General features: G+C 41.2%; 1 protein-coding gene across 1 annotated transcript in view; it reads left to right on the top strand.

Annotated features, from left to right (window-relative positions):
• man2b2 (mannosidase, alpha, class 2B, member 2) overlaps nucleotides 1–12,564 on the top strand; it is a 71,604-nt gene that overhangs the window by 45,873 nt on the left and 13,167 nt on the right. Inside the window, exons 15-17 of the mRNA XM_063046678.1 lie at nucleotides 419–608; nucleotides 7,445–7,597; nucleotides 11,668–11,774. Coding sequence (XP_062902748.1) covers nucleotides 419–608; nucleotides 7,445–7,597; nucleotides 11,668–11,774 — 450 coding nt within the window. The remainder of the gene's footprint in view (nucleotides 1–418; nucleotides 609–7,444; nucleotides 7,598–11,667; nucleotides 11,775–12,564) is intronic.

Genomic DNA, 12,564 nt, shown 5'->3' with positions numbered 1-12,564 from the left:
TTTTTGAAACTTTCCACAAGTATCCATCTTTTGATAAATACAGCTTTTGTCATCTGAGTGCTAAATAACTTAAATGGCACTTAAACGGTTAAAATTTGTAACTAAAATTGATCATTTTGTGTATCAGAGGGGCTATTTCAAAATCTCTTCCTGTTTACAATGATGCCACATTTGGGTTTTTTCACTTGCGTATATAGCACCTTAGCTTTGCAGGAGAGATATCAAACTTAAAAACATGCAAGGCAACTCTCTACCTCATTGTTCCTTCTACAGCATTTTACATAACTGTCCTCCACAGAACTCATTGATAATATAAATATACCTTCAGTTAGGATTGTGATTTCTTATGAGAGACTGTTTCTGCTCCCTTAATTCTGTAATCTTGACAGTTTGCTGTTCCCCCTAACAACACTTACAGATGATGCTTCACCGAAGATTGTGGAACAACAAGGAATGGGACCTGGCCTACAACCTTACACTGAATGACACCTCTGTTGTACGCCCACTTTTCTGGCTAATGTTCGGTTCAAAGTCCACAACCTCTTCCTTGTATCAGAGCGGGTTGGCTCTCGAGTTTAGACCTGTCGTTGCACTTGGGCCTGTCTCGGGTATGTGTGACTGAATCTGTACATGGGATGAAATGTAAGTCGTTGTATATTCTGGAGTTTTCAAGGACATATGACGAGTATAACCAGTTTGAGTATGAGTTTTGAGAAACCCTGGTTCAGGAATGCTGTAGGGTTAGTCGGTTCACTCAAGTGGGAAATCTGTTGGAGGTGATCTGGAGCACTGTGACAAGAAAGATTAAGGAAAGCGTCAGATCAACAGCACTGCCTTATCTGATTCCAATCTGAAACTGGTCTGATCAAGATCTGTCGATTAGTATCATGGCTTGTGTACCATCGTGAGGCAGACATGTGATGGCGATGAGCTTCTATGCGCAGCCATATTTGAAATGATGTCCCAGCTGGTGAAGGCAAGGGTTATAGTGAGGTTGTAAAAAGCCATTTATGATGGTTGCTTCTGCTCCCTACTTTTCTCCTGAAATAAAGAAGGATAAATATGGATGCAATCAATCTTATCCCAATGAGGCTGTAGGACAGCATCCACTCTAGAGTTTGAGAAGTTTCTCTTCAGCTATTGGTTTGAGACAGTTGGGGAGGATTCTGGCATGACCTTCTCTGCTGCAGACAGCTAGGAGATCATCTTATAGTTACTGCATTTATCTCCTTTCTTGATGATGCTCAGAATTACGGCGGTTCTGAAGTCTCTTGGTATATACTCTTCCCAAATGTGGGCAGTGAGGTTGTGGATTTATAGTTGAAATTCCTCACCGCTGTGTTTTAGAACTTCAGCAGAGATACCGTCTGCTCCTGAGGCCTTGATATTCTTTAATTGCCAATATTGAACCACGTGAAGGGCTGGACGTTGCACTCAATGTCCTAAAGAGAAATGTTCCCCAGCTGTACAACACCACCCTCTGACAATAATGGTCTCCTACAAGACTCTAGAAATGTGGACCACATCCCATATCTTGGATGCTGCTTCACTGCATGCTACTTGAACTACATTCAGCATGCAGACAATGCTGAAAATGGTAAAGACATAAAAATTACTGTGTTGCAGCAATCTTATCTGATGGATGTTTCAGTACTGACTGCCATCCTGTGAATCTGCTATGAAGGTATCCAGTAGGACCCGGACATTGGAGAGACTGGATCTCAGTTTTAACCTTGGACCTCTCATTACATAGTTTCTGCACCACTCATGGTAGAATGCTTCTGATCTCCTACGGCCTGTGGCAAGCATGATGTAGCAATCGATATTGGTAAGAGCAGCCATCCTGATGGGCACAGAGGTTGATCTGAACAAACCCATGCAGTGGCTCCAAGTATGCCTGATACTGGAACTGAGCACAATTGTATGAACTGTCAGGCATAGGTGGAGGGTATCTGGATCTCAAGGGTATTTGACTGAGAGAAGACTGAAAACTGGCACTTCTGTATAGATCGGGTTGCGATTTGAAATATCCTTCCTCATATTTTGAAGGGGATGGTAGATTCAGGATGTGGGCAAACATTTGAATACTTGGGATGGGTAAGCAGGACAGGAGGTCAGTCTTTGAATTTGACATTATCAGGTAGTGGATGGAGGGATGGGAGGTTGTTGGCGTGGTAACACAATAAATGCACTCCAGAACTGGAAACTACATCAGGATGACTCTCAATTGGAAGTAGTCAAGTTTCCAGAAAGACACCAAATTGACTGTCAAAGTGCAGACAGTCAACACTGGCACACCTCAGGGATGTGTGCTTAGCCCACTGCTCTATTCTCTCTACACCCATGATTGTGTGCCGGGGCACAGCTCAAATGACATCTATAAATTTGCCAATGACACAACTATCTTTGGCAGAATTTCAGATGACAGTGAGGAGGCGTAAGATAGATCAGCTGGATAGCTGTTATCACAATAACAACTTTGCACTCAGCCTTAGTAAGACCAAGGAATTGATTGTGGACTTCAAGAAGGGGAAGTCGAGAGACAACACACCGGTCCTCACTGAGGGATGAGCAGTGGAAAGGCTGAGCAGTTTCAAGTTCCTGTGTGTCAATATCTTTGAAGGTCTATGCTGGGCCCAACATATTGATGCAGTTACAAAGGAGGCATGATAGTGACTATATTTCATCAGGAGTTTTGAGGAGACGTGGTATGACACCAAAGACTCTCACTAATTTCTACAGATGTACTGTGGAGAGCATTTCCACTGGCTGCATCACTGTCTATTATGGAAGGGGGACTGCACAAGGATTGAGAAAAACTGCAGAAAGTCACGAAATCAGTCAGCTCCATCATTGGAACCTGACTCCCCAGGATCGAGGGACATCTTCAACACACAATCCATCAAGGACCCTCATCACCCAGGACATGCCCTTTTCTCCTTGCTACCATAGTCATAGTCATACTTTATTGATCCCGGGGGAAATTGGTTTTCGTTACAGCTGCACCATAAATAATAAATAGTAATAGAACCATAATAGTTGAATAGTAATATGTAAATTATGCCAGTAAATTATGAAATAAATCCAGGACCAGCCTATTGGCTCAGGGTGTCTGACCCTCCAAGGGAGGAGTTGTAAAGTTTGATGGCCACAGGCAGGAATGACTTCCTATGACGCTCTGTGTTGCATCTCGGTGGAATGAGTCTCCGGCTGAATGTACTCCTGTGCCCACCCAGTACATTATGTAGTGGATGGGAGACATTGACCAAGATGGCATGCAACTTGGACAGCATCCTCTTTTCAGACACCACCGTGAGAGAGTCCAGTTCCATCCCCACAACATCACTGGCCTTACGGATGAGTTTGTTGATTCTGTTGGTGTCTGCTACCCTCAACCTGCTGCCCCAGCACACAACAGCAAACATGATAGCACTGCCAACCACAGACTCGTAGAACATCCTCAGCATCGTCTGGCAGATGTTAAAGGACCTCAGTCTCCTCAGGAAATAGAGACGGCTCTGACCCTTCTTGTAGACAGCCTCATGTTCTTTGACCAGTCCAGTTTGAGGTACAGGAGCCCAAAGACACACACTTACGGAACAGTTTCCTCTCTGCCATTAGATTTATGAAAGCGCAAAGAACCCATGTGAACTACCTTAATTTTTTTTTTGCTCTCTTTCTGTGCTACTTATTTAATTTCATTTTTAAAAATGTATTTCTTAATGTAATTTGTAGTTTTTAAAATTTTTATGTGTTGCCATGTACTGCTGTCACAAAACAACCAAGTTTATGACCTATGCCAGTGATATTAAACCTGATTCTGATTCTGGTGTTGCAGAGACTGTTGTTACTGCCCTTCAGTTCAGGAATGTCAATGCTTTCTGTGGCACTAAACTGAAGTACTGCACACCGCTTTCAAAGGCTACGGATGCTGCTGTTGACCATTTTTAAAAATAGACCATATGACATAGGAGCAGAATTAGGCCACTCGGCCCATCGAGCCTGCTCTGCCATTCCATCATGGCTGATTTATTATCCCTGTCAATACCATTCTCCTGCCTTCTCCCCATGACCTTTGATACTCTTACTAATTAAGAACCTTTCAACTTTCATTTTAAATATACCTAATTATGTGGCTTTCCCAGTCATCCGTGGCAATGAATTACACAGATTCACTACCCTTTGGCTAAAGAAATTCCTCCTCATTTCTGTTCTAAAAAGATGTCCTTATATTCTGAGGCTGTGCCTCCTGGTCCTAGACTATAGGAAACATCCTCTCCACATATGCTCTAAAATCAATAGATTTCAATTGAGCTCTCCTCTCATTTTCCTAAATTTTAGTGAGTATAGGCGCTGAGCCATCAAATGCTCATCATATGTTAATCCAGTCATTCCTGGAATCATTCTTGTGAACCTCCTCTGGACCTTGTCCAATGCCAGCACACCCCTTCTTCGATAAGGGGCCTAAAACAGTTTCTAACACTCCAAGTGCAGTCTGGCCAATGTCTTATAATGCCTCAGTATTACATTTATCACCTCTCTCAGTGCCATTCTCCCACCTTCTTCCTGTAACCTTTAACACCCTTGATAATCATGAACCTGTCAGCCGCTGTTATAAATAAACCAAATGATAGTATTTATGATGTTTGTCTTATGAAACCCAAGTGTAGGTTCTCACCAGGTTACGGTAGGGTTTCATTCCTTTGAACTTTTCAGAACCCATATTGTTTGCAAGTTGGAAATATAGCCAAGAAATGGTTGTTTACACATATGGGTTGTGCATAAATTGGGTATTTGTAAACTGGGGAGGACATTACCTAATTATTCCTTTTGTTTATGCACTGTAGGTCTATCTTGTAATCTAAAGTAATTTTACTGATTTGCTGCCACAATACAATAAATTTCATGTTACATAAGTTCAAAGTAAATTTATAATCAAAATACATATTATGTCACCATATACAACCCTGAGATTTGTTTTCTTGGTGGGCATTCACAGTAAATCCAAAAAACACAACAGAATCAATGAAAACCACACCCAATAGGATGGTCAAACAAACAATTTGCAAAAGACAACAAGCTGCAAATGCAAAAAAGGAATGAAAAATTAAATAAATGAGCAATAAATATCAAGAACATGAGATGAAGAGCCCTTGAAAGAGAGCCCTTAGGTTAAGGAAGCGGTTCAGCATGTCCTGAATGGTCGGGTCCTTGATGATGATGCTGCTTTCCTGCAACAGTGCTCTGTGTAGACATGCTGAATGAGGAGGGCTTTACCTGTGATGGACTAGGCCATATTCACTACTTTTTGTTATGATTTTCTGCTCAAAGGCATTGGCACTTCCATATCAGGCCTTGAGTCAACCAGCCAGTATACTCCCCGCCACACATCTAGCTAAGTTTGTTAGTTTTAGATGTCATACTGAATCTTCGCAAACTTCTAAGGAAGTGGACGTACTACTGTGCTTTCTTCATAATTGCACTTACATGCTGGGCTCAGGACAGGTCCTCTGAAATTATAACTTCAAGGGATTTACACTCTCCACCTCTGATGCCTTGGTGAAGACGGGCACATGCACCTCTGGTTCCCGCCTACTGAAGTCAATAATCATTTCCTTGGTCTTGCTGACACTGAGTGAAAGGTTATTGTTGTGGCACCACTCAGCCAGGTTTTCAATCTCTTTCCTATATGCTGATCCATCACCACCTTTGAATCGGCCATGACAGTGGTCTTGTCGGCAAACTTAAGTATGGCATTATAGCTATGCTTAGCTTCACAGCAATAAGCCTAAAGTGAGTGGAGCAGTGGGTTGTGGTGCATCTGTGCTGATGGAGATTGTGGAGGATATTTTGTTGCCAATCCAAACAGATTGTGGTCTGCAGGTGAGGAAATCGAGGATCCAGTTGCAGAAGGAGGAACTGAGGTCTAGATCTTGAAGCTTATTGGTTAGTTTTGAGGGGATGTTGGTATTGGATGCCAAGCTGCAGTCATATGCAGCTTCGCTCACAAAGTGCTGGAGATACTCAAGCAGGCCAGGCAGCATCTATGGAAAAAACTACAGTCAACGTCTCGACCCGAAACATCAACTGTACTCTTTTCCATAGATGCTGCCTGACCTGTTTGAGTTCCTCCAACATTTTATCTGTGTTGCTCGGATTTCCAGCATATGCAGATTTTCTCTTGTTTATGCATCTTTGCTGTCCAGATGTTCCAGGGTTGAGTGACAAGGCAATGAAATGGCATCTGCTGTGGATCTGTTGTTCCAGTAGGCAAATCGGAGCAGGCAGGAGCTGATATGTTTCATCACCAACCTCCGAAAGCGCTTCCTCACAGTGGATGTAAGTGCCACTGGATGATAGTCACTGAGGCTGTTTGCCACATTCTTCTTAGGCACCAGTATAATTGAAACCTGCTTGAAGCAGGTGGGCACATCAGACTGCCGAAGTGAGCGGTGATAGATATTGGTGAACACTCCAGCCAGTTGATCAGCACAGATCTTTAGTACTTGGCCAGGTACCCCATCTGGTCCAGATGCTTTCCGTGGATTCACCTCCTGAAGGATGCTCTCAGGTCAGCCTCAGAGACTGAAATCACAGTGTCACTGTGAGCATTGGGAGTTCGTGAAGGTTCTCCCATGTTTTGATGGTCAAAGTGAGCATAGAAAAGATTAAGATCTGCTGGAAGCAAAGCTCTGTTGCCACCTATGTCGCCTGGTTTCACTTTGTAAGTGGTAATAGCATTCAAGCCTTGCCATAGCTGTTAAGCATCCTTCTGTGATTCATGTTTGGTCTGATATTGCCACTTCACACGTGAAGTGACTTTCCAGAGATTGAATCTGGACCTCTTGTATCGTTCCTAGTCGCTGGTGGTGAATCCCACTGATCTAACCCTCAGCTGATTGCAATTCTCCTGGTTGATCCAGGACTTAGTTGGGGAAGACTGAATGATATTTGTGAGGACACACTCCTCTATGACTGTTTTTATAAAGTGCATGGTAACCATGGTGTACTCATTCCGATTCCCTGTTGAGTCCTTGAACACGGCCCAGTCCACTGACTTGAAGCAATCCCATAGCCACTCCTCTTCCTCCAGCAAGTATTGTCCTTCTTTCTGGAGCCTCGCTTTTTAGCCTCCACCTGTAGCAGAAGGATAGTCAAGTGATCAGATTTCCTGAAATGCATTCTAAGCATGGAACAGTAATAAGACAGTGGTAATAAGCGTGATCCTACTTTTGACTACAGAATGGTGTACAGCTCCTTTTATGTTCTTCAGCACTGTGTTGTATGTACAGTCAGTAATAAGTTGCTTGCGTGCAAGCCAGCCTATCATTTTATTTTTCTTGATCTTTTAAAATTAGTGTTTGAAGTTTAGAAATACATAAGCAAAAAAAAGTCAGTTATTATTGTTTTTATCATTTTGTTAATATTGTGATGCATTCCACAGGTAAAGCAGTACTTACCCAAACAAACAAATCACGTGGTGACAATGAAGCAAATTCTTTCTCTCTGCCATCCAACCTTCATCTCCTAACACTTTCCGTGCCTGGGTGGCGATACAATTCAAACCACAATGAACATCTACAAAATTTAATTCGAGGTAAACCACATGACTGATTTACAGTCTATTGATGTGTTGCATATTCAGTGAGTCGATGAAGTGTTTGAGAGTTTGAATTTAGCAGACGTTAAAATGTTTTTGTCATGCTCATACAAATTTGAAAATGCCATCAAAAAAAAGATACAGTAGATCAATTGCAGACAGAGCGGGAAGTTGCAAAAGGACGTGCATAAGTAAGAGGGTAAAGAAACAGTATTTGGCATTTAATGTGGTAAGTATAAGATCATCAACTTTGTAGCTATTATAGGTAATGGGAGTATTTGCTGAATAACTGAGAAACCACAAATTGTTAAGGTGCAAAGCTACCTGTATCTGGGAGTTCGTGAAAATAAATTATTCAAAACTTGTAGGCATATACAAAAAGCACAGCTGATAAATATCAGAGTTTTATCTTCAAGAGGCTAGAAAACAGGGGTTACAGTTCATTTGTGTGGCTATGTCTTGTGTTTGGGATTCCTGAACAATGGTATGCCTTCCATAGGGTACTCAAGGCAGCTTAGCTTTTATGGCTGAAGTTGGGTAAAATATTAATGGTGATTGTCTTGTGTTCTAACCAACTTGGACCCAACGTGTCTACTCATTCCCTGTACCTTATTGTCAAAGTTTGTCAATTTTGCAGATTTTCCATGAATCCAAAGAATTCTGTCCCCTGCAAGTGCAGGCCATTTCTGAGGGCTCTCCCTCTCCATGCTCCAATTTAGAACATTGAATATAGAAGACTACAGCACAGGAACAGACGATGTTGTGCCGAACCAGCTACAAAGCCAATCAAAAACTCAAATCCCTCCTACCGACACCATGTCCATTTGAGTTAGCTCGAGAGAAAGTGGTGTATCCTGTATCCTGGCGGAAATAATCATGCAGCACTCCCTCAGGAGTTTGACAACACCAATGAATTAACAAGGATTATGCTCTTTTACATACTTAAACAAGCAGTTAATTTAAGAACCTTCGAAGTTCCTTTTAATAATACTTGGAACTCTGGAACATGAGCCATTATTTGATTTAGGGCTCAGACACTATCACACTGACCACAGGATTTCAATGTAGGAGCCCAAATATTTATCAGGAATCCTTGAGCAGTGTCAGGAAAGCTCTGTATTTCATGTTTTTGGCGAATAGCTGCTGCATTTCTATATTTGTGAGAGAACCATGTCTCCTTCATTAACAAAATACTCTGCAGGGGATGCACTTCTTGCGACAGTTGGCAGAATTCCATCTTGCTCAGAGCATAGTGGTGCAATTCTACACAGCCATCATAGAGAGTGTTCTCGCATTGGCCATAACTGTCTGGTTTGGTGTAGCATCCTCTCACAGTATACGAAAAGCAACAGCAAACTGTCTGATCAGCAGAAAATGTCATTGGAGGACTTTCAAGTGTTCAGGACAAAGATGTGGGCAGAAAAAATCATTGCAGCTCCCTTTTGGAAAGCGTTATAGGGCTATTAAAACAAAAATTTAACACTATCTTAAAAGCTGCTTCCTCCCAGACAGTTAATCTGAAAAACCATTCTAGATAACCACCTCCCACCCCTTTTATCTATTATCACAGTGACTGCACTGCGTTGTAACACGTTCAACTACTCTTTATAGTGCTGTATGCGTTGTAAATACATTCTGGTATTTGTGTTTAAGCACATTTTATTGCCTATCTACTTTAACATCTAAATTTTATTTGTTATTAAATTCTTTATTCTTTGTTGTTATTTTGTTGCATATTGCTCCAACACACCATAGCAAATTCCTAATATGTGTAAATGTATCTGGTAAATAAAGTTGATCTTTTGATAGTACTTTATCAATGTATCAATGTTTACAGGAACTCTCTAGGTGGTGTTTCAGCAATTATATATGTTCTCCATCAGCGCTTTATAATTACAGGAGGTTTTCAAAAGACGTGTTGATACTATTGTATTAGTTTAAATTGCTTAATTTCCATTAGCGTTCACATAATTATAGAGGGTCGTCAGTGGATTGATTACATTGACCTTTGGTGAGGGGAGGTTTCATCAGTGTTTACAGGTGGGTGATCACATCACAAGGCGAATGTCAGAACTTGTGCATTGGAGTTGCTCTGATGGATGTCAGAGTGCCTTGAAAAAGTATTCAGCCTCCACAACTTTTTTTCACACTTTACTGTCTCATTTTCATTGTGAAATCGAAAGAAAAATTCCAAAACCTGTCAACAATTTACTAAAAATGAAAGATCTAGATTGTAAGACTGTAAAAAAGTATTCATTCCTTAGGCTAACTTTTCTCATTTATCTTACCTGGATCACCCAATTTGTTGATGTAGAAAATTGGAGAACCATCTATTTAAAAGAATTTATAAGACTACTGTAAATACCTCCTCTCTCTGTAAGTTCCAACAGTATGGTGGATTTTCAACAGACCAAACCAAAATGAAGACAAAAGAACATTGAAGATATGTCAGGGAAATGAATGGACAGGCACAAGTCTGACGATGTGTACAAGACCACAAGACCATCTCACAGGCACTGAACGTACCTTGGAGCTCAGTACAGTCCATCGAGAAGAAGTGGAAACATATTGAAACCACAGCCACACTGCTTAGGTTAGGCAGACACCTTAAAATTAAGTCGCTGGAGAAGAATGGCCTTTCTAAGAAGGGCTACTGTGACGCCAACAGTCACTCTGAATGAGATGCCGAAATCAGTGGCTGCAACGGGTGATGAAGTTCATGGCTTCACAATCTCTAAGGCCTTGTACAGGAATGGTATTTATGGAAAAGTGACAAGGAGGAAGCCTTGGCTAAAAAAAAGCATATCCTTGCCTGTAAATACTTCGCAAATTGTCACTTAGAAGATACTGTAAAAATGTGGAAGAAGGTCATGTAGGTGGATGAGACGAAAGTGGAACATGAGAAGGGCCGAGATGGCCTGTTTCTGTGCTATAATTGTTATATGGTTATATGGTTTTGGTCTCTACACTAGGCGGTATGTGTGGTGTAAATCTAATACTGTGCATCAACTGGGTAACACCATTTCTACTGTAAAGTATTGTGGAGTTAACATCATGCTGAGGGGATGCTTTTTAGCAGCAGGAACTGGGAATCTGGTCAGGATTAATGGGAAGATGAATGCTGCTAAATACAGTGAGGTCCTGGATAAAAGCCTCTGCCAGTCAGGTTAAACTGGGGAGAAAGTTAATCCTTCAGCCGGACAACGACCCAAAGCACATTGCCAGAGCAAACATGGAGTGGCTTCAAATGAAGAAAATTGATGCCCTTTTATAGCCCAGTCAGAGTCCTGACCATAACTTGATTGAGCATCTCTGGCAAGACCTCAAGAATGCTGTCCACTGCCGCTCCCCAACTAACGTAGCACTGCTTGAAAAATTTTTCAAGGAGGAATGGACAAATCTTCCTGTATCACGTTGTGCAAAACTGATAGGGATTTATCTGAAAAGATGACTGGCTGTAATTGCTGCGAGAGGTGGTTCAGCTGAGTACTGAGCAAAGGGGGCTGAAGACTTCTGAACTGCTGACATTTCAGGTTTTGAATTTTTCGTTTTTCCCTTTTTTATAATTTCCCCAGTGTATTTGGGCTCTATTGTGAAAAAAGGAGTATGTGATTCACAAATTAAAATTCTCAGTTAAAATGATCAAGATCCCTAATTGTAATACTCATTTATGTGAACAAAGGGTTGGGGGCCGAATACTTTTACAAGGTACTGTATCTGCAAACTTCAGCTTCTGCTGAACAGGTTAAGAAACAACAAAATCTTTCCTCTTATTTTTCATTTCCTATGCACTCCCAAAACAAATATATTCTTTCAGAATGTGGTGACTAAATAAAATAGCAGCCAACTTAATAGTCTTTTTATATCTATTTCCATGGTCCTTTGTACTGGATTAATGTCGGTCTTTGATGTTTTTGTTTCTTACGGTAGATCAATCAATTCTGGACATAATGAAAAGCTTCTACTGTGCTTAATAAAATCTTGCATACAATTTGATTTTTTTTTGATATTGTATTTATTTTAAATCACTAATTTGGAATCACTAATGTAGCTTTCTGCCTTTCAAGGTAAACGGTCTAAACCAGACCTACGCCGGGTTCTGCTGAGAATTCTGCATTTATATGAGGTGGGAGAACACCCTGTGCTATCCCAACCTGTGACAGTCAATTTGAAGGTCTGTTGTCAATTTATTTGTAACAGTATTACATGAAATGCATACAATAACAATGTCTCATATAAGGTGTAGAAACTTTCACAAGATGGTGTCCTAGACATTTAAGCCTGCTTTTACGCCCTCAGTGCTCGAGTATGAGCACATCCTGTATTTTCCTTTTCACGTATTCTTTTTTTCCCTCCTTTTTTGCATTTTACTTCTTTCCCTGTGCACCTCTATGTAAACATGCTCACACACAATTCATTTACTATTTCCTGCCATTGTCTGTTAGGAGTTTGTACATTCTCTCCGTTTCCTCTTGGTGCTCCAGTTTCCTCTCACATTCCAGAAAGACGGGCAGGTTCGTAGGTTACTTGGCCAGATGGGTGTAATTGGATGGCCTGGGCTTGTTTGGCCAGTAGAGCCTGTTGTCACGCTGCATCTCTAAATACATTAATTAATTAATTAAACGCTCTCTGAACATGTATCATGGCCTTGTTTGGCATTGTTCCTTACACCCACAAGGATATCCGGTCAATGTAGTACCTTGCTGCCTCACATAGAATAAATTAAATTAAATTAATAATGATTAAATATCTTCATCCTTAGGCTTACCACTTCCTTTTCTAGCTATTAAGCTTTCTTATGTCATTTTTTTCCCTTCCCTGTCATTCTACACACTATGAGACCTTCCGCTGCCCTGAAATGGTTGGTTACCTGTGCTCTGGACTCTGCTGTTTCATGTGTCATGGTGCAGTGCCACCATGTGGGACACCAGCCACCACAGCACAATGGCTTCTCCAAACGCAAG

The sequence above is a fragment of the Mobula hypostoma genome, chromosome 4, assembly GCF_963921235.1.
Source record: "Mobula hypostoma chromosome 4, sMobHyp1.1, whole genome shotgun sequence".
In the NCBI taxonomy this organism is placed as follows: domain Eukaryota; kingdom Metazoa; phylum Chordata; class Chondrichthyes; order Myliobatiformes; family Myliobatidae; genus Mobula; species Mobula hypostoma.
Note: the sequence above shows the minus strand (reverse complement) of the source record. Positions and strands in the feature narration are given on the sequence as shown.